The sequence below is a fragment of the Colletotrichum siamense genome, assembly GCF_013390195.1.
Source record: "Colletotrichum siamense strain Cg363 chromosome Unknown KSG_Cg363_contig06, whole genome shotgun sequence".
Lineage (NCBI taxonomy): Eukaryota > Fungi > Ascomycota > Sordariomycetes > Glomerellales > Glomerellaceae > Colletotrichum > Colletotrichum siamense.
This window is the reverse complement of record NW_023501019.1, coordinates 1,410,629-1,428,389: the sequence shown is the minus strand read 5'-3', so window position 1 is coordinate 1,428,389 and position 17,761 is coordinate 1,410,629. Positions and strand designations below refer to the sequence as shown.

The 17,761-nt window shown below is 53.1% G+C and overlaps 4 protein-coding genes across 4 annotated transcripts; 2 read left to right on the top strand and 2 right to left on the bottom strand.

Annotated features, from left to right (window-relative positions):
* Positions 1–382: 382 nt before the first annotated feature.
* Positions 383–6,323, bottom strand: fksA (1,3-beta-glucan synthase component FKS1; the record flags this gene model as incomplete). Its single annotated transcript, XM_036641245.1, has 3 exons — positions 383–722; positions 780–6,059; positions 6,118–6,323. The coding sequence occupies 3 exons, from the start codon at positions 6,321–6,323 to the stop codon at positions 383–385; spliced, it is 5,826 nt and encodes a 1,941-aa protein (XP_036493122.1).
* Positions 6,324–12,983: 6,660 nt separating this feature from the next.
* On the top strand, positions 12,984–14,946 carry CGCS363_v009395 (HMG box-containing protein; the record flags this gene model as incomplete). The annotated part of the gene is made up of 2 exons (XM_036641244.1): positions 12,984–13,801; positions 13,854–14,946. 2 exons carry the CDS (start codon positions 12,984–12,986, stop codon positions 14,944–14,946), a joined length of 1,911 nt encoding a protein of 636 aa, XP_036493119.1.
* A 310-nt stretch (positions 14,947–15,256) lies between these two features.
* mog1 (putative ran guanine nucleotide release factor) lies at positions 15,257–16,017 on the bottom strand (the record flags this gene model as incomplete). The annotated part of the gene is made up of 3 exons (XM_036641243.1): positions 15,257–15,548; positions 15,664–15,879; positions 15,941–16,017. The coding sequence occupies 3 exons, from the start codon at positions 16,015–16,017 to the stop codon at positions 15,257–15,259; spliced, it is 585 nt and encodes a 194-aa protein (XP_036493120.1).
* A 960-nt stretch (positions 16,018–16,977) lies between these two features.
* On the top strand, positions 16,978–17,709 carry hnt1 (Hit family protein 1; the record flags this gene model as incomplete). Its single annotated transcript, XM_036641242.1, has 6 exons — positions 16,978–17,023; positions 17,108–17,190; positions 17,254–17,322; positions 17,381–17,473; positions 17,531–17,545; positions 17,602–17,709. The coding sequence occupies 6 exons, from the start codon at positions 16,978–16,980 to the stop codon at positions 17,707–17,709; spliced, it is 414 nt and encodes a 137-aa protein (XP_036493125.1).
* Between the last annotated feature and the right edge of the window lie 52 nt (positions 17,710–17,761).

The window sequence follows — 17,761 nt, the reverse complement described above, 5'->3', positions numbered from 1 at the left end:
TGTACCTGACGAATGGCGCAGCGCTAATCAAATTGAGTCTCAAATGTCACTCATCGAGGCACAAGGCCATAATGCCGAACACAACGTAACTCGATTATACGCCCGTCCAGTCTTAGTCTGGGCAATTGACGATATACTTAGTTTGCAGGTCTAAAAGCCGTGATCCCATGCCAGCCATATTCCCTGCCCTAACAAAAAGAAGAAGAAAAGGAGAAACGAGTAGGTAACTGTGGAAAGACACAAAAACACGCCAGACAATGGACATTAAAAATCCGTCAATGCTGCTCGGGTCCCGACCTCCGCCTTCGTCACTCGTCTGGGTTCCTTCCTCTGCAGCGACGCTTCCTTGCGGATTCCTATTCATCTTATGGTACAATCCCTATTAAAACAAGCGAACTCTCTCGGAACGCTTGGTGGCTGTTGCCTTTCTTGATGCCGTGGAGACGGTGAGGCCAGCTCCGGAGTAGTCTGCCGCGCCCGTGCCGGTTTCCGTCTCGTTGCGCGTGTTGTCCTTCTCGTAGTTGGGCTGCACTAGCGCCAGGTCTTTGCCACTTAAAGAGGACAAGAATGACGTGGGGATCATGTCCCCTGCGACAGCAGGACCAATCATGAGCGCCATGAAAACGATGAACAGAGTGAAGTAAAGGATGGCGTATCGGAAGACACGCTTGCGCCTCAGCTTGGACTGCTTCATCGAGTAGATTGGCGGGCGGATTTGACGGCTGCAAATAGGATTATTAGCAATGGTGCGTACCGAGACAAGGAAGCAAAACACTTACCCAGGGCGAAGCCAGAAGAGCATCATCGAGTGCAGCATGTCGATCTTGGGAATCAAAATCACCGGCAACATGATGAACAACAAGAAGTGGCCCAAGACGAAGTCGGCAGCGAACATGCTCAACTCCGTAATCTTGCAAAGGAACTCACGGGCAGGCTGCGAAACTGAGTGCCATCCCATAGAGTACCACTTGCCCGTCCAGAATGCAATGTTGGCCTGATCCGTCTTGATCTCACGCGTCAACGTCAAGGAGATGATAAGCTTGAAGATGAAACGCTGGATGGCTACTACGGCGATCATGCCAAGAAGGGTTCGCGCGAAGTTGAAAGACTCCAGGAGGAACATAACCTCGAAGAAGACGAGAAGCACAATGACGGCGATACCGTGAGCGATGGCCGCGAGCACACTTCCAAACTTCTTGCAGCACATGCTGAGGAGAGGACCCATAAAACAAGCCATGAAAAAGAAGACCATCAGCGCGCCGGCATTGATAGCGACTGGGGCGAGGGCCACAACGCCAACTCGGATGAGGGAGTTGGTCGGGAAGATGGACTTGCCAGGGTTGTTGTCCGTGGTGACACCAGTTTGCGCGTTGATGTACAAGTAGGGGATGACAGTGACTGCCACGAGAAGGAGAGGAGTCAAGATCTCGCCCCAGAAGAGATTCGTAATCGCCGCACGGGGTACGTCAGATGACATCTTGGCAGAGGGGTCACCCAAAGCCTTGCGCTTGTAACCGGTGATACGGGTACGAGAAAGGCGGCAGAAGGCGATCCACGAAGAGGCGTGGGAGCGCGAGTTACCACGGGACAGCCATCGAAGGAAGTCGCGGTAATCGATGAAGAAATCGCTCCACGCAAACTGGTGGGGGTTGTACAAGAACGGAGAGATAACCAATGCGAGCAGGGAGATCCAGAAATAGACGAGCGCAGCCTGCCAGATGGTGACAGTGGCGAAGAGAAGCATCATCAACAAACGGGATCCGAAGTAGATAGACGGGCCGGCGAAACGGGAGTAAAGGACGCCGAAAGGAATGCGGGCAGTAGCAAAGCCACGACCGGTACCGATATAGCGAGCACCGCCAAACGAGAGATCCTGCTGTACCGAATTGGCGTAAATTTGGCAAACGAAGACCTCAAAGAACGGGGAGAGCGAAAGGAATTGCTTGGCGAGACGCTTGCCAGCGCGCCAGAATCCTCTTTCCGTCAACTCTTGCACGACTAGGGGCACGAAAGCCAAGAGCAGCACGAAGATAATTGACAGGATACAGCGGTACACCCAATCCATGAGGGCGTCCGTGTTCTGGCAGCCGGTGGGGAAGAGAGGGTCGGTGATGGGAACGTCGCGGTTGTAGTCGCACTTGATCGTCTCATGGCGGAGAGCTCCCAAGCTGAGCAGACAGATCATGAACATCTGGACGGACAGCATGATGAACATGTTGTTGAGATGGAAACCAGGATGGGCGTAGTAGAAGGACAAAAAGCGATCGAGAGGGAGCTGGGTTCCCAAGTAGTAGTATTCGCGAGAGAGCATCTGCTCACCCATACCGGTTCCGATTTTTGTGGTGAAGTTGAGAATGGAGCCGAAGCCCAAATCACGACCCTTGCCACATTGGTAGTACTCGCAGTGCTTGATTCTGCCACCACGCAGAAGTGCGTTCATACCAGCGTAAATATCCTCATTCAGATGCAGACCCTTTTGAGCCTTCGAGACACCTCCGCGAGTCGTCATGAAGATACCGTTGAGGAAATCGGGATGGCCATAATGCAGCTTACCACCAATCTGGGCCAATGTACGTGCGAAGAGTGTACCGAACGTCTGTTCCTTTCCGGCAGCAACATCACCGAGGATGCCAATGTTCTCGGAGAAGATGTACTCGCGGGCTCCAAGGATAGCAACAGGAGCAGTAACCTTGTTCTTGACACCAGGGGTGTAAGGGCTGACGTTGTCCGTTTTCATTTCCTCGAATTCGGCGAGAACACTGCGGATCTTGAGACACTCCTCGAGGTAATTGTCTTGGTTGGCGTCGATAAGTTGGATGTATTCACCACGATAGAAGATAAGGGAGTGATTTTGGTTATCGGATTTGCCGTCTCCCAAGATGGGGTTTCCAGAAAGTTGAATGCGGAATTTGGGCTTGCGCATGCCGTTCTCCATTACTTCCGAGTGTCCGTCAATGAGGGCAGAGTACAAACGCGGCTCCTCGCCCTCGGCAACGGGAGGCTCCTCATCGAGATAGGCGATCTGAAGATCAGGGTACGCGCGAAGGAGGAACTCAGCGTTCTCCATTTCCTCCTTTTTGAACTTGGCGAAACGCTGCATAGAAACACACAGCTTGAACTTGCGGCGGGCCATGCGCTCCAACTCCCGCTCAAGCTTGTCAGAGTTGCCTCCGAACATCTGAACAACCTCGGGATTCTCGACACGGTACAAAAGCTTGATGGCTCTGCTATAGTTCATAAAGCCGGAAATTGTGCGGTAGAGCGTCTGGAAGCGAAGAGAGGCCCAAATGCGAGTTCGGAGGGTGTACTCGGGTGCGGAAGACTTGAAACCAATGCAGTAAAAGGGCAGGTCATCGATCTTGCTCTTGGCGGTATCCTTCTCATTCTTCTCGTTGGTTTCACCGTCGCCATTGAATTGAGAAGTCTCGTCGGCGAGAATCTTGGTGTCCTTGACGAAGCAATCCCACTCATGAGGGTGCAGTTGCTTGAGGTATTCGAGAAGGGTCACGCGGGAGTAAGGCTCATCCTCACGAATGATCTCACGGAGAGAAAGAAGAATCTTCTCACTGTAGTGAGGAATCATGACGGTGAAAGTCGGCATGTTGTCGACAGGCAAGGGCTCGGGAATGGGCGTGGACAAGGATTGAGCGAAGAAGGACAGACGACGTTCCGCCTCGCTGTTAGTGGGGAAGAACTCCGTCTTGAACGAGTGATCTTCCTGGGAAACGAAGAAGGTCGGAGCCCTCAAAGTCCTCTTGCCCTCTTGTTCAGAAGGAACCTGATGGTAAAGAAGCTTCTGGACGTGGTCGATGGCCAGAAGGTGCTCTCGATACATGGAGATGACGATTGCATTCCAGACCTGGGAGATGAGAACCTTCGGTTTGTACTTGATCTCCATGTCTGTGGTGGCAAGGATCTTGGAGTAGATACGCTTGGGAAGGCGAGAGAAGATGTTTCTCCACGGAGTCCAGATCGATGAACCAATGTAGAAAGACCTTGCAATCGAGAAAATGGCGTTGACCAAAACGTACCACAGGTAGGTGTCAAGGAAGAAGAAGATCAGATCAGTGAAGGCCATCAGAGCCAAGAGAATGAACGGTTGCTTCTTGCACAAGACATCGCCGAAGATCTTGTCTCCCAAGCAGTCGATTTGCATGATGGTCAGGTATCGAATAGGATCTCGGAAGGAGAGAGTCAGGTAGACATACGACTCTCCGAACTTGGCTCCGAAAACGCAGGCCCACAGACCGTAGGACATGGCCATGTCGTTGCCAGCCAAGCGTGGGTAGCTGGCTGTGAAGGTCTGACTGGCGACGTACTTTCGGGAGTTCTTGGTGAGGTAGCTTCCGAAGAGACCGCCCAGAGGCATGATCGAGTAGAACAGGAAGGTGAGAAGCGCAATAACAAACTGAACAATCGCCAGGATCTTCGCGATTTCTTCGTTCGGGTTGGGAATGAAGAAGACGTAGACAAAAGGCGCCACGTTGATAACCAAGATCAGAATGAGGAAGAGCAAGCGTTTGGTCAGGTGCTGCGCGCCAGCCCAGCGACGAGGGACGTAAGCCCACTCTGCGAGAGTGGCCAACACTTGAATGAGAGCGGCAATGGTACCACCGAGGGCAACAATGGAGAATTGTCTGGAAGTTGAGGGCTGCTGGTTGACCTGCTGCTCGTACGAAGACCCGACAATCAGACTGGGGGCGTTGGAGGAGGTGTAGAACCAGAACATGGTCAAGTGGATAATCCAAATGCGGTTGAAATTAACAAGCAAGTGGAACCAAGAACGAGTCTCCTTGTAGGTCTTGAAGAAGCACTTCTTCCAGTTGATGTCCTGGAACTTGAGGTACCGCTCGGCAGGGGGGATGTCGACCAAACGTGTCTTATCGCCAAGCACGATCCTCTCAATGCCTTCAGGATACCAGAACAGCTGGTTGCAATCGTCGTAACCAATAATTTGGTTGTGGTCACGCTCACGGCGGACGTAGACACCGTCAGAGATTTCGTAACCCTGATCTCTACAAAATTGGTAGAGGGGTGTAATAACGTTGTTGAGGAAAGTGAACTCCTCCACAGGTTCGACCAGGTTCTGGCATGCGGGTGAGTTGAGGTAGTCGTCGGCACACTTGAAGATGAAGCAGAGACATTCTGCCATGTATCGGACTTGGTTGGCTTCACCCCAGCAAAGCAGGTACAGAGCGAGCTGGCGCACACGATCGTGCTGGGACATGCGGTTCATGCGAGTTTTCCAGCGGTACTCAGCAGCCTCGAGACTGTTATCGCCCTCAAGATCCTCCAGGGCTTCGGCCTCGTTGTCGGCTTCGCCCTTCTTCTTGTTCTTCTTGGCCTTTCGCTTGAGGCCCTTGCCCTTCTTCATGTTTGCAAAACCGACGGCATCGTCCAAGTCCAGATGGGCGGCAAAATACCACTTGCGGTAGTTTGCGTTGTCACCTCCGATATAGTCGGCGTGAAGCGACAACAAAGCCTGGTTCGGAGTCATGCGAGAAGCTCTGGAGTCCAGCAGCGTCATGAGATGGTCGTACATGTTTCGCATACTGTCACGCTGGAACCCAAACTTAGAAGTTAGGTCAAGGAAAATGTCCTCAACCTCCTCCTTGGAAAGGGGAATCTGAGCATCCGATGTCCAGGCTGGGTAAGGCTCTCGGGATGCGGCAGACATCATGTTCGCGTAGTCCATACCATAGTTGGGGGTCGAAGCACCGGAAGAACGGTTTCCACCGTACGAGATCTGGGATGACGGGGGCCGAAAGCCACGAGCGCCGCCCTGGTCGTAGCTGTTGTATCGCTCGTCGCCGCGGCCATAGTAGTCCATGTCTGCGGCTCTGGCCATGTCCGATCTCATCGTGAAATCGCTGAACGTCTCGGAATCATCTTCAGAACCGTGGCGGCGAGCACCAGAGCCATAGCCCTGATTGTAGTCCTGATCATAATAACCACCCTGGGCATTGCCGTTGTAGTAGTCGTCTTGATACTGATCATGGCCTTCGTAGTAGCCACCTTCCTGGTGGTACGGATTGTTCGGGTCGGCGTTGTAGTAACCACTGGGAATCACTTAGTTAGTTCAATGGAGGACAACTGCGGAGGAATGTGTGCGCATACGACTCGTCATAGTAACCATCATTGCCCTGGTGATGTCCACGATCATCGTAACCGTTCTGGTCGTAGTACTGGTCATCCTGGTAGTACGAATCGGTTTGCTGAGTTCCATTGGCGCCGTTACCGCGGCCTTGTTGACCGTAGCCATCATCGTAGTCGTGGTGGCCACCACCACCACCGCCGCCGCCGCCGGCTGGGTATCCAGACATTGTTCAGGCGGGTATCTGGTGCAAGTCAGTAAAAACGCGTCGACGAATGCGTGGGGCATGATGGCTGGGGTCGTAGGAAGAAACAAATTGCGTTCGCGCCAAGGGGATTCTGACTGACCGTCAAAGACTCATGAGGTTGGACGCGGGAGTAGTGAGAGATCAGCAAGAGGCTGGGTTTTGTGAGCCAGGACTGATGTGGCCGGCACAACAAAAAAAGGTGATAACGACAGTCGTCCAAATTAGAAGACCGAGTGCTTGCAGTGGCTCGGAGGATGCTGAGAGGCTACGGAAGCAAAATAAAGCGATTGGCTTGGTGATGGTCGGTTGGAAGAAGTAACAAAGGGGGTTGGGAGGCAGCGTCGGAAGGTTTGCGTGTATTGCGTCGAAGGTCAGAACGCTTGGCCGACTCTGCCAAAGAGAAATAGAGAGGTGAAGCGATTGACAAGACGCGAATTGAGGTTTTGATTTGGTTTGTTTTCCTATTGTCGCGACTGCCTCCTCAGCCGTCTCAGAACGAGCGTGGTGAATTAAGGTGGAAGTTGTCGAGAGGAAAGAAAGGGGTGACGGAACGCAGGCTGGATGGAAAGTGCGAACCGGTTGGAAGGTGTGAGCTGGGAAGTGCGGCGCGGCCAGGTACCTCAGCAGGAGCAGTAGTAGCAGCAGGAGCTAAGAAGGTAAGGTAGGCACGGCGAGGTACCTTAGGTTTACACAAGCACGCGCACGCCACTATGCCACAAAAGGGGGTGAGATACAACCTGTGGGCGCTAAGGGAGGGATTGGAAAATAGCATATGTAGAAGGAAGGGGGGGGGGGGGGGGGCGATACGGAAAATGAGATGGTAAAAAGCAGAGGGTCAGGAGGGGATGGATGCTTCACCAATGACGGTGCTTGAGGAGGCTGGGTCAGTAGAAAATGGGTGCTACGCTGAGGGAGGGACATGGAGCAGCAGAAGGCGCACAGCGTGTCTCCTTTTTTCCTTCCTTTTTTTTTTCTGTCCCGCGTCGCTGTTTCTCACTGGGTAGGTAGTCTCCTGCTTACAAAAAAAAAAAAAAAAAAAAAAAAAAAAAAAAAAAAAAAAAAAGGAGACACGGTTTGCAGCTGGCAAGACAGGGACGGCAGCGCAGGCGGCAACGGCAGCAGCAACAAGCGTGGGTCGGAATCATAATCTCGCCCACACTGGAGTCCATGTTCGGGGAGGCGGGATGGAGTCGCAGAAAGCCGATCCTGTCCAAGGATAAGCCCAGGAGGAATGCCCACAGCACAGGTGGGGCACGTCTGAAAGAGTACCGGGGTCTTCGGACGTTCTGTCGATGGGACAGTGGCAGTGCGACGCGTGCCTGAGCGTTGACTGGCCATACCTACTTGCCTACTCTGCAGTATCCGTACCTAGATATATTACCTTACTATCGCTTGAGTACCTATGTAAGTACACAGTATGAGTCCAAACTTCAAAAATCAGGTCCAGCTGGGCAAGGGACGGGGGACTGGTGGGGCTACTCCAATCGCACACTGTATACATGCTTACCGGTCCATGGATGCCTTACTGAGGTGAGTTGAGACGCGAATTGGAAGAGATGACTCTGTGATGAAGTGCGTCATCCGCCAAAATGCACTCACTCGATACTATCTAGATAAGTTGATTCTGGCTGAGGTGGTTGAGAAAATTTCAACCACCCAAGCCCGGTGATTGTTCGCCATCTCCCACTCGCAAGTGTTGAATTACATGCCAATTCTGCTGCGCAGAATCGCATTCAAGCACTCACCGTCCTCGACTAGAAGCATCTCAGGGAGCCATTGGGTTTGGGCTGGCAGCGCCAGTGCCAAAGCAGGGACGGGATGCCTCGGACCTGGACAGGGGGGTTGACAGGGCAGCAAAGCCTGGAGGAACTGGAACGATGCGAGGCACCATTGGCTTTTTTTGGCACAGCCCCACCGGCTCACAACACTGGGAACCTCATGCAGTAAGTACCTACCTACCTCCACTACCTATTATGCAGTATATGCGTGCCCAGTGCCCACTACATACCTACTTAGGTACCTTAGGGCAGAGATTGAAGGCACAGTAGTAGGTAGGTATGCAGTCACAAAGCAAACTGTCTGAGGAAAGGCCCACAGCCTGCAGCCTGACGTTACCTTCGTTGTCAGGCGTGCCAAGTGCCATCACCCATCATGTGGTCGTCGTTGTTCATGAACTCGTCTGGCAACACATCAACCGCACCATCGCCACTCTCTCCCTCCAGTCTCGAACATTCCTTGGACCGACTCGGACATGACTTTTTTTTCTGCACTCTAGCCCTGTTCTGCGCTATTGGTTTCCGTTGCTACATTTTGACTCTTTCCTGTCATCGTCCTGAAAGCGAGTGACTAGCTGGGTTGACCTCCGCTGGTGCTGTCGCATTTGTCTGCCTGTGGCTGAGTTGATCTTGTTACGTCTTGAAGCATCCGGCCAGCCAGGTGTACTACGCAGTATATCCGTATTTCACCGACAGGGACAGAACGCGTCGCCAGCGAGGCTTGGCCTTGCCAGCTGGTAGAGATTTAGCGTTCGTTATCTGAGTTCTGACCATCTGCCAAATGGCATCTGGACGGGCAAAGGCACAGCAAGAGGCCCCTCGCCACGGTGCCGCGGTCGTGGTCCAAGGATCACTGCTTCACAGTGCGTCTTTTCCAATTGCATTGCGTCTAGTCCTGTTCATTGGCCGCTGACACAACATGTCACTGTCTTGGAACTTGGAACTAGTAGGCACGCACGGCGGACGACGAGATCCATGGCAAGGGGAATCAGGGGAGGTGCCTGGGTTCCTCAGCATGAGGCCGGACGTTCCGGTACTTGCTGGACCAGGATCACGCCAAGGTCATCTCCAACTTGCGACCTGGACGTTTGGCGATTGGCTACCGCCGTAGGAAGAGAGGGTTCGTCTCGTCGCGGGTGCGTCTGGTGTTTGGCGTTTGATCCTTGGTTCTGTGCTGGAGCGTTGCACGCAGCTTCAGAGCATGTATCCCAGTACCTATCCCATCCCAGACACCTCGTCGCCTTCCGTGCATACACAGCCGTACCGAAATTCTCGCTATTCTTCGGGCAGGACACCGTCAAGTCAAGGCGAGACGATTGCTTCACTTCGCCTCGGCTCGATTCACCTCAACTTCATGTCAGCCCACTTCAGCCTACCCCCAGCCCCCGAGATTGAGGAAACAGGACGGCCAATTTGGATCAACCCTCAAGAGTTAAGACAACACGCAAGAAAGCCGCAGGCCGTTGAAATCGGACGTGTACTAATATGGCTTCCCTTGCATCCCGTCTCAACACATCGCGCGTTGAAAAGCATGCACCGCACGCACTACGACATGAGCCGCACGTCTGTGTGTTTGGTCCTATCAGACCTGGTATACAGTATATACAAGATTGGGCTCAAAAAACCCGGCTTTTCGGTCTTCGATACGCAATTGACTTGGATCGTTCCGGTTATGACCCTTCGTCTGAGCAACTGCCAGCTGCAACTCGCAATCGGAGATGTGGTTGTATTCAGCACAAATGATTAAAACGCCCGGACGCGAGGTCAGTCGTAATCGTCACGGTACAGCTTAATAGATGGTGGGAGCCTCGCAGACAAGAAAAAGCAGGTTTTGGTAAAGACCAGCCACTAATAGTTGTTGACAGCGAATCAGCGTGGGTATCCGTCTTCCATTTTCTGGAGGACATCTGATGTGTCTGTTGTATGTGGCTTCGCAGGCCCAACACTCTTCACGGACACGAGCTCGGTCGTTGTTCCGGCTTGCATCGCTCGTATTGTGCTCCGTACAGCGCCCTGCTGCTCGCGCCTGCAGCTCGTGTCGTGGTTCGCTTCGCCACCATCCAGATTTGAACTCGAACAGTATTCGTACTCTCGTCTTGGCACCTGGACATACTGATCTACCTATCTTGGAACACAACTACCTACCTAACTGACATTATTTCGGCCGATCACTACTATGCACTAGACGTAGTGAGCGTCTAGTGTGTGAGTGGGCAACGCGGTCAAAGGAAACACAGATTATAGAATTTACAGGCTACAGCACCAACCACAGAGACGGCGGACCGTCAGACGATTGATGGTTGGCCGAGGCCGCTTGGAAGCCATCTCCGCCCCTCGTTCGCCCCGCCTTCAACAAAGCAACTTGCGTTGTCTTCTATGATGACCCATTATTTATTTCCAGAAGACCTGCGATCCCTTCGCGAGGCAGGGCACAGTACGAGGAGACAAATAAGTGCAGCATCCACTGGATCGAAGCTTCGCTGGCTGGGGTCCGGAGATTTCGAGGGCTCTATCCGTCAGCTTGGGGCGAATTCCATGGGCGGAGAAACGAAGAAGCACAGCACCGAGGAGGGTGGGGGGGGGGGGGTGCGTTGTCGGATGCAGGTACCGGCTCCGAACGAGTCAACCAGCGTGGACCAGAGCGCTGAGCTGCCTTAGCGTCGGCCCCTCCCAACGTCTGGCATTTCTTTTCTGAGTGCACCTGGTGCCAGATGTCGGCGAAGATGCTGAACGGTTGTAGTGGACGATGCCGTCATTTACACGTCCACCCACCCACTTCGTCAGTCGCAACTTCAGTAAGAAATATCACTCTAGTACCTGTAGCTGCATGCTGACTCCTCCTTTCGCACGGCACTCACTCGTCTCTTGCACCTCAGTCTCGTCACATTGCCAATTAGCGTGCCCCGCTACCAGCGCCAGCCGCTCTACGAATACAACTTCGCGCCCGAGACTTCGCCCTGGCTCCTGCCTGCTCAATCCTGATCTCGATCACGCCGTATCTAGTAGCCCTTAGGATGACGGATGGGTACCGCGACCAATGTCCATCGCGTCTTGTTGGAAAAACGTCGGCATCAAACCGAAAGCCGAGATTGATACCACCTCCGTTCAAAGAGGTAGCATTGCCGACTGCAAATCGACTTCTCACGGCACTTCCGTCCGCTACTGCTCCGCTTGCTCTTCGACGAATTGACATCATAGCTCCATATCGACAGACGCGATGCGCTCAATTCTTCCATTCCGTCCCATGCCATTCTCCCTCCCTTCTGGTTGAGTCAGTACGAATACTTCGCCTTCAGCAAGAGCCGAAGACCCAGTCAACCAGTCTGTGAGTGAGGCTAAAACCCGGTCGAGCCGCAGGTCAACGCATGGAACTGTGGTTATGTCCTGGCCCCCCCTTATAGGTACAAGTCGCACTAGAAAAGCAAAGTCGACCGTCGCTACGGACCTGTGGGCATCCGACAACGGCTGATGGCGGCCCTCCATCTCACTCAAGTTGGGTGGTGGGCAAGGCGTTACTCAGGGGTATTCGTGCATTCCTTTGTCCGCTTGGCCTTCAAGCCACGCGACTTGATTCGGGGAGAGACACTTGTTGCTTGTCCTTTGTCCACACAAGACCGCACTATATCAGTCTGTCTTGTATCCAAGCGTCGACATTGATCGAGACATTCGTCCAACTTGGGGGGATTTCGACCATGTGCTGAACGTCCAAACCTAGAACATGCTCTCTTGAGTCTTGACCTTGCAATTCGTACGCAAACGCCCTAGACCATGCCCATCCTCCGTGCTTCCCGCGCGCGGCCGTGCCTTCCCAGAAGCCGGACGACCCGTGAACGATCTGGCTTGCACCTGCTACAAATCGGTATCAGTCCAGGGTTTCGCGTGCTGGAATTCCTCATTTCAGTGCCTCCTTGCTTACCTTATGTGTCGATGCTGACTTGCCACTTCTGCAGCTGTGCAATCGTTCGTACTACAATTATGAGAAAGAACTACAAATTTCCGTGTATGTCGATCGTGTGGATGACATAGCAGCTTTGCTTTCGTCTGATCTCGTTTACAAGAGGAATGATGTACTATCCGTACTACACAGTATACAGTGCTTACGCCAGAGAGTCGCGGGATTGGGCAACGTCTTTCCTTTCGCCCCCCTTGGATCAGCTGAAGCCTTCGAATCTCGGCGTTCCTGGGGTCCCCTCCGGCCGTGGAAGAACTGCGATGCTCCCAGCCGAAAGGCTGTGCAGTATCACATCAAGATTCGCAGGGGTCCCGGAGCTTGTCAATCTTCCTAGAGGCTAGAACCCTCTTCGATCTCGAACACGGCCTATGTTGGTCCGAACCGCCTGGTTTCCCCAAGTCGGTGTCAAAAACAGACTGAGACGAGGCCTATGTTGGTCCAGCGACATGAGAGACGCTGCTGCAACAATCCCGAATGACACGCAGCGCGCTTTAAATAATTAGATCGTTCTGGTGAGATTGGCTTCTGTTGGGCTGATTGGGCTGTGTTCGGTCTGCTTGTTCCTCGTGCTTGCTAACTCTCACCAAGAATTGCAAACGCAATCTTCGTCGGCGCATTTTTCTTGCAGCTCGCGACGTCGGGCTTCACATCGAAACACTAGGTACGAACAACGATAAATCATCGCCAGCGTCACGTGCTGTAGCTCCGTTATCATCAACACCGTGCGTGGTTTCCAACGATTTTTCCAGCAGGTGGGGCACCGCCGGTTTTGAACAGCTGGTTGCCCCTCGCAACCACAATACACGCTGATCGACCATGCGGCTCTTATGCAGCCATTTCGTGCAAAGCCAACTCTACCGAGACTCAGGCGGCATGTGAAATTCATTCCGAGAACTACGAAACTAACTCTCAGCCATGAACGGACATATCTATTTTGCCTCGTCCAGCGAAGACGAGTTCCCTGATCTGGACGTAATCTTCCAGAGGAGTAAACAGATCAAGAGCAAGGCGAAAACACCGCAACAGGAGTCTGTTGTCGACAGCTATGATCTTCCGAGACGCACCGGGAAAACGACCGAACCAAGAGAAAGCGAGGAAGATGAGCTCGATTTGAAGAAGCAGAAGCAAAACAATTCGAAACCCTCCTCGACAGCGCGGCGTCGCAGGCTTGGCCAGCAATCGGACAACCCGCTTCTGAAGCGATTCGGGACCTGTCGAGCGAACGAGGGACAAAACCTGCTGGAGGTCAAGACCCAGACGAAGAGAACAACTAGCGTAAAAGTGCGTGAGCTGCGAGCTCGGGACCAGGTCACATCACCGGCGAAGCCCCTTGTCGAGGCAACGGAAGAATGCTCAGAAGATAGCACCAATGACGCGACCGAGATCACCGAGGCTGATATCTCAGAATTTTTCTACGACGCCCTCTCTGAGATTGAGGATGATGACGATACTCCATCCCGATTGGACCGAGAAGAGCCAGCTCCAAAAGGTCGCCTCCGGGCGGTTCGAGGTGAGGAGGGCAGCTCAGAAGCAAAAGATCTTCTAGCGTCCAGAAGCACACCAGATGCCGAGATGCTAAAACCAAAGCCTTTCAGCGGCGACAGACCTCGGCGAGGAGCTTCAAGCAAGGAGAGCAGTGTCGACAAAACCTTGGTTAGGGGAAGGACATGGCCAAAGTCGACTGTGATCGACTTGACAGACGACGTGACCGACTCCCTGCGTCGCCTTGATCTGTAGGCCTACATAACCAATTCAACCTTGACCACCACCACTAACGCACTACAGTGACAGTACAGGGTCAAGGAAACAAGACACGAACAACAAAAGCAGAGACGCCCCGCAGGCAACACCGCCATCAACACCGCCCAAGTTAACTAGCAAAACTTTGCTTTCCCCCAAGAAGCTTCCTGCCATCCCAAAGACCCCCCACGGACCCAGCATGGACCTGTTCTGGAGCCAAGAGTTTGTTGACGAATGGAACGAGGAGCACTCCCCGAAAAAGCTCATACTGCCACCAGCGCAGAAGAGCCCGGCGAAGAGCGCTGTAAAAGCCAAAACGAACAAAACAGAAGCAGCGAAGCAGAAAGAGACAAAGAAGTCGTTTGAGAAGACGAAACACGACTTGGCACAGGCATTCTTGCGTGAACTTGACGACAACATCACGCAGGGCAAGCTACAGTCCCTGGCTGAATCCACAGGAGGAATTCAGATCAAGTGGTCAGCCAAGCTCAACACCACCGCTGGTAGAGCGAACTGGCGACGGGAGACTGTTCGCAAAGTAGCCGATGGCATCGAACAGTCCGTTACTCATCGTCACCACGCCTCTATCGAGCTTGCCGAGAAGGTTATCGACGACGAGAACCGACTTCTCAACGTCGTCGCCCACGAGTTCTGTCATCTGGCAAACTTCATGGTCAACGGCATCACAGGCAATCCGCATGGCAAAGAATTCAAGATCTGGGCGGCCAAATGCTCGCAAACCTTTGGAGACAGGGGCATCGAGGTCACGACCAAGCACTCGTACGATATCGACTTCAAGTACATATGGGAGTGTGCCGAGTGTGGGTTGGAATACAAACGTCACTCCAAAAGCATCAATCCGGAGCGCCATCGATGCGGCTCCTGCAAGGCTCAGCTGAAGCAGACAAAACCCGTGCCACGAGCAGCGGCGAAGCCATCCGAATACCAACAATTCTTCAAAGAGCAGATGAAGATAGTCAAGCAAGAGCACCCTAAAAGCCCGCAAAAGGAGGTCATGAAGATCATCGCCGATCGATGGGCGAAGCGAGGTGGGAGCAATCGTGCAACCCCTGAGACGGAAAGCGTGGAGGCGAGTATTGATAACGTCGGAGCTCGCCTCAATAGTATAAAGCTTTGACTAGGCGACGGTTTGGCACAAATACACACAGTTTGAGGGTAGCAAAGTTGGTATATATTCCGCTGTGTGATGCGTTGGGGTTCGTCAGGTAGAGCCGGCCGGACGGCATACCAAACTCGACATGCCCAATTTGACATTCTTCGTGTACAAATCGCCGGGTCCAATTAACGCCCGTCAAAAATGACAATGTAGAGACCGTTCCGCCCATTCGTTCGTTCGTTCAGGTATCCCGCGCAGATATGCTCGTATCATCCGCCATCGGGCCGTTCACAACCTTTGCGCTCGCAAAGAGAAAGAGAAATAGTTGCCCCTAGACCTCGGCGAACAGAGTCCAGTCCTTGACCTTGAAGGTCTCCCAGATGCGTGCCGCATACTCAACGGCGTCACCAATAAGCTTGCCCTGCTTGCCCAGCTCCAGGTCAACGTCCTCCTCGTTGTACTCACCCTTGATGTGAGGCACGTTGATGGTGATGAGAATGTCGGTGGATTCTTTCTCGAGGCGTAGCAAGGTGAGGATGATGGCAGTAAAGTCAGGGGCCGCGGAGCCGGACTTGGACTTTGGGGTTTGCGTCGCGATGAGGGTGTACGCGGGGACCTCGCTGCTGCTCAGGGGTGTCACCGTGTTAGCTGCCGTCCGTGGTGATAGGGAGGAGCGCCAGCGGGAATCTTCGTGCAGAGCGAATGGAAAATGTGAGCCTGGCGAAGATAGCCACCCACCTAAGTCGTGAAAAGGATGTCTCGGTCGTGTTCCAGACCTTGACGGTATCAATGTCCTCGCCGACAAGCTCCTCAAGATGCGTTGTCATGGCGCGACCGTCAATCTCGGGGCTGCTGCCGGCGGGACCAACGCGCTCAGTAATGTCAAAGATGATGCTGGTGAACCCATCCTGGTCGATCCAGACTTCCTGGTTGTCGGGAACTTCGCGCAGTTTGCTACGGGACGACCTCGTCAGTTTTGAGCTTACAAGAATAACGCAACTGGAGCGGAACGAACCTCACGTCGGCAAACTTCTCTGGCAAGTCGCAGACCAGGGCGCCGCCGTACAGGGGAGTGCTCTTGTACCGGGTCATGTCGCTTCGTAGTCGTACGTGAAGTCGCTAGTAATGGGTGTCGCAAAATAGCTCCGTCGGAGTGTGATGTAAAAGTCGAAGAGCGCAGATAACGATTGCGAGGACGAAGTCGAACAGTTACAAAGGTCAAATCAGGCAATGGGTCAGGCGCAAACGAACAGGCTGATTTGACAAGCAGTGTTCGGGTATCACAGAGTTGAGAAATGAAGCGGACAGTGACTAGATTACCACCAAAGAGCGAACGGCGGCTGCCTTACGTGGGGTTTTGCAGGTGCCGAGCGAGGCTCGTCCAAGTTTACCTACTCTGCCTCATTCGAGGTGGGGTGGCTGGAAAAACGGAGGGGGATGGAGGGGTATGACGACGGAGCGGCCAGGGATCATGTCGCCAATTCGAGCTGCTGCGGAGCTTCGGGAGCAGCACTGGAAGCTGCGCAGTAAGCCTCAAGGCTGCATGTTCAAGCATCGGCTGACTGTGTGCTTCCCCTCCGGCCCTCTGCGCAACAACTGTAGCTGCATGCGCATGAGAACCAGGCTGGTTATATGTTTGCTATCGCACGGTCCAGTGCAATTGAACGGAGCATCCAAAATTATGGCAAAACAAAAGTCGAACCTGGGTGCTCCAGATGAGAAGTGTCCAAAGATTGGTGGAATGGAGTCTGTTGGGCCATCCAACGGTCACATCTGGTAAAAGGCAAGAGGTGAGTTCGATAGGAGGTCCCACTCCAACATTCCCGACCATTTTTTCACTCTAAGTACCCTTTCTCCAAATCGACCCACTCTTTTCACTCTGCTTCCGTACCCCCGCTCTTCGCGTACTTCCTCTGTATTGAGCTCAACCCCTCGAAGGTATCGTCCATATCTGCCAACTTCAACTCGTCTGCCTCCCAAGTCACTCTGAGACCAGACTATTGCCACAAATCTGTCACTCACCCCTGTGCAGACAAGAATTTTCTGCCCATCATGACATCCACTCTGGCTTCGTGCATCTTTTGCAAGATTATCAAGGGTAAGTTACCAGAGTACCTGATCCCAATACATCTCCGAACCCCCGCAGTATCAACGTGATCATGATGTTGACTCCCCAATACAGGCGAGATCCCCTGCTTCAAGCTCTTTGAGAGCGACAAGACGTTGGCCTTTCTTGATATCAACCCGCTTAGTCGCGGTCATGCTGTGAGTAGTTGCTTCGAATTCCAGCAAATCATGTTTTTAAACCATTGACTAACATCTGTACAGCTCGTCATTCCCAAGCACCACGGTGCCAAGCTTGCTGATATCCCTGACGAGCACCTCTCGGAGATTCTCGTATGTCTTACCTCACAATTTTTTGGTAGTCGTCAGTTTTCTAACAGCATCTCACCAGCCTGTCGTCAAGAAACTTGTTGCCGCCAGCGGAGCCGAAGATTACAACGTCCTCCAGAACAATGGTCGCATTGCTCACCAGATGGTCGACCATGTAAGTTGACACTCTACCCAGCCTCCCTCGCGATACTCGATGACTGACGTGATGCAGGTTCACTTCCACATGGTAACTGTCCTCCGATTCTTCTCTTTTGGATACGTCGCTGACTTCTTCTTCGCTAGATTCCAAAGCCAAACGAGGCCGAAGGTCTGGGTGTCGGTTGGCCTCAACAGGCAACCGACATGGACAAGCTCAAAGCGCTGTTTGAGGACCTTAAGTCCAAGATGTAAACCCATTCAAAAGTGGTATATTCGAGCCCTCCTGCCATGTATAGCAGCAGGA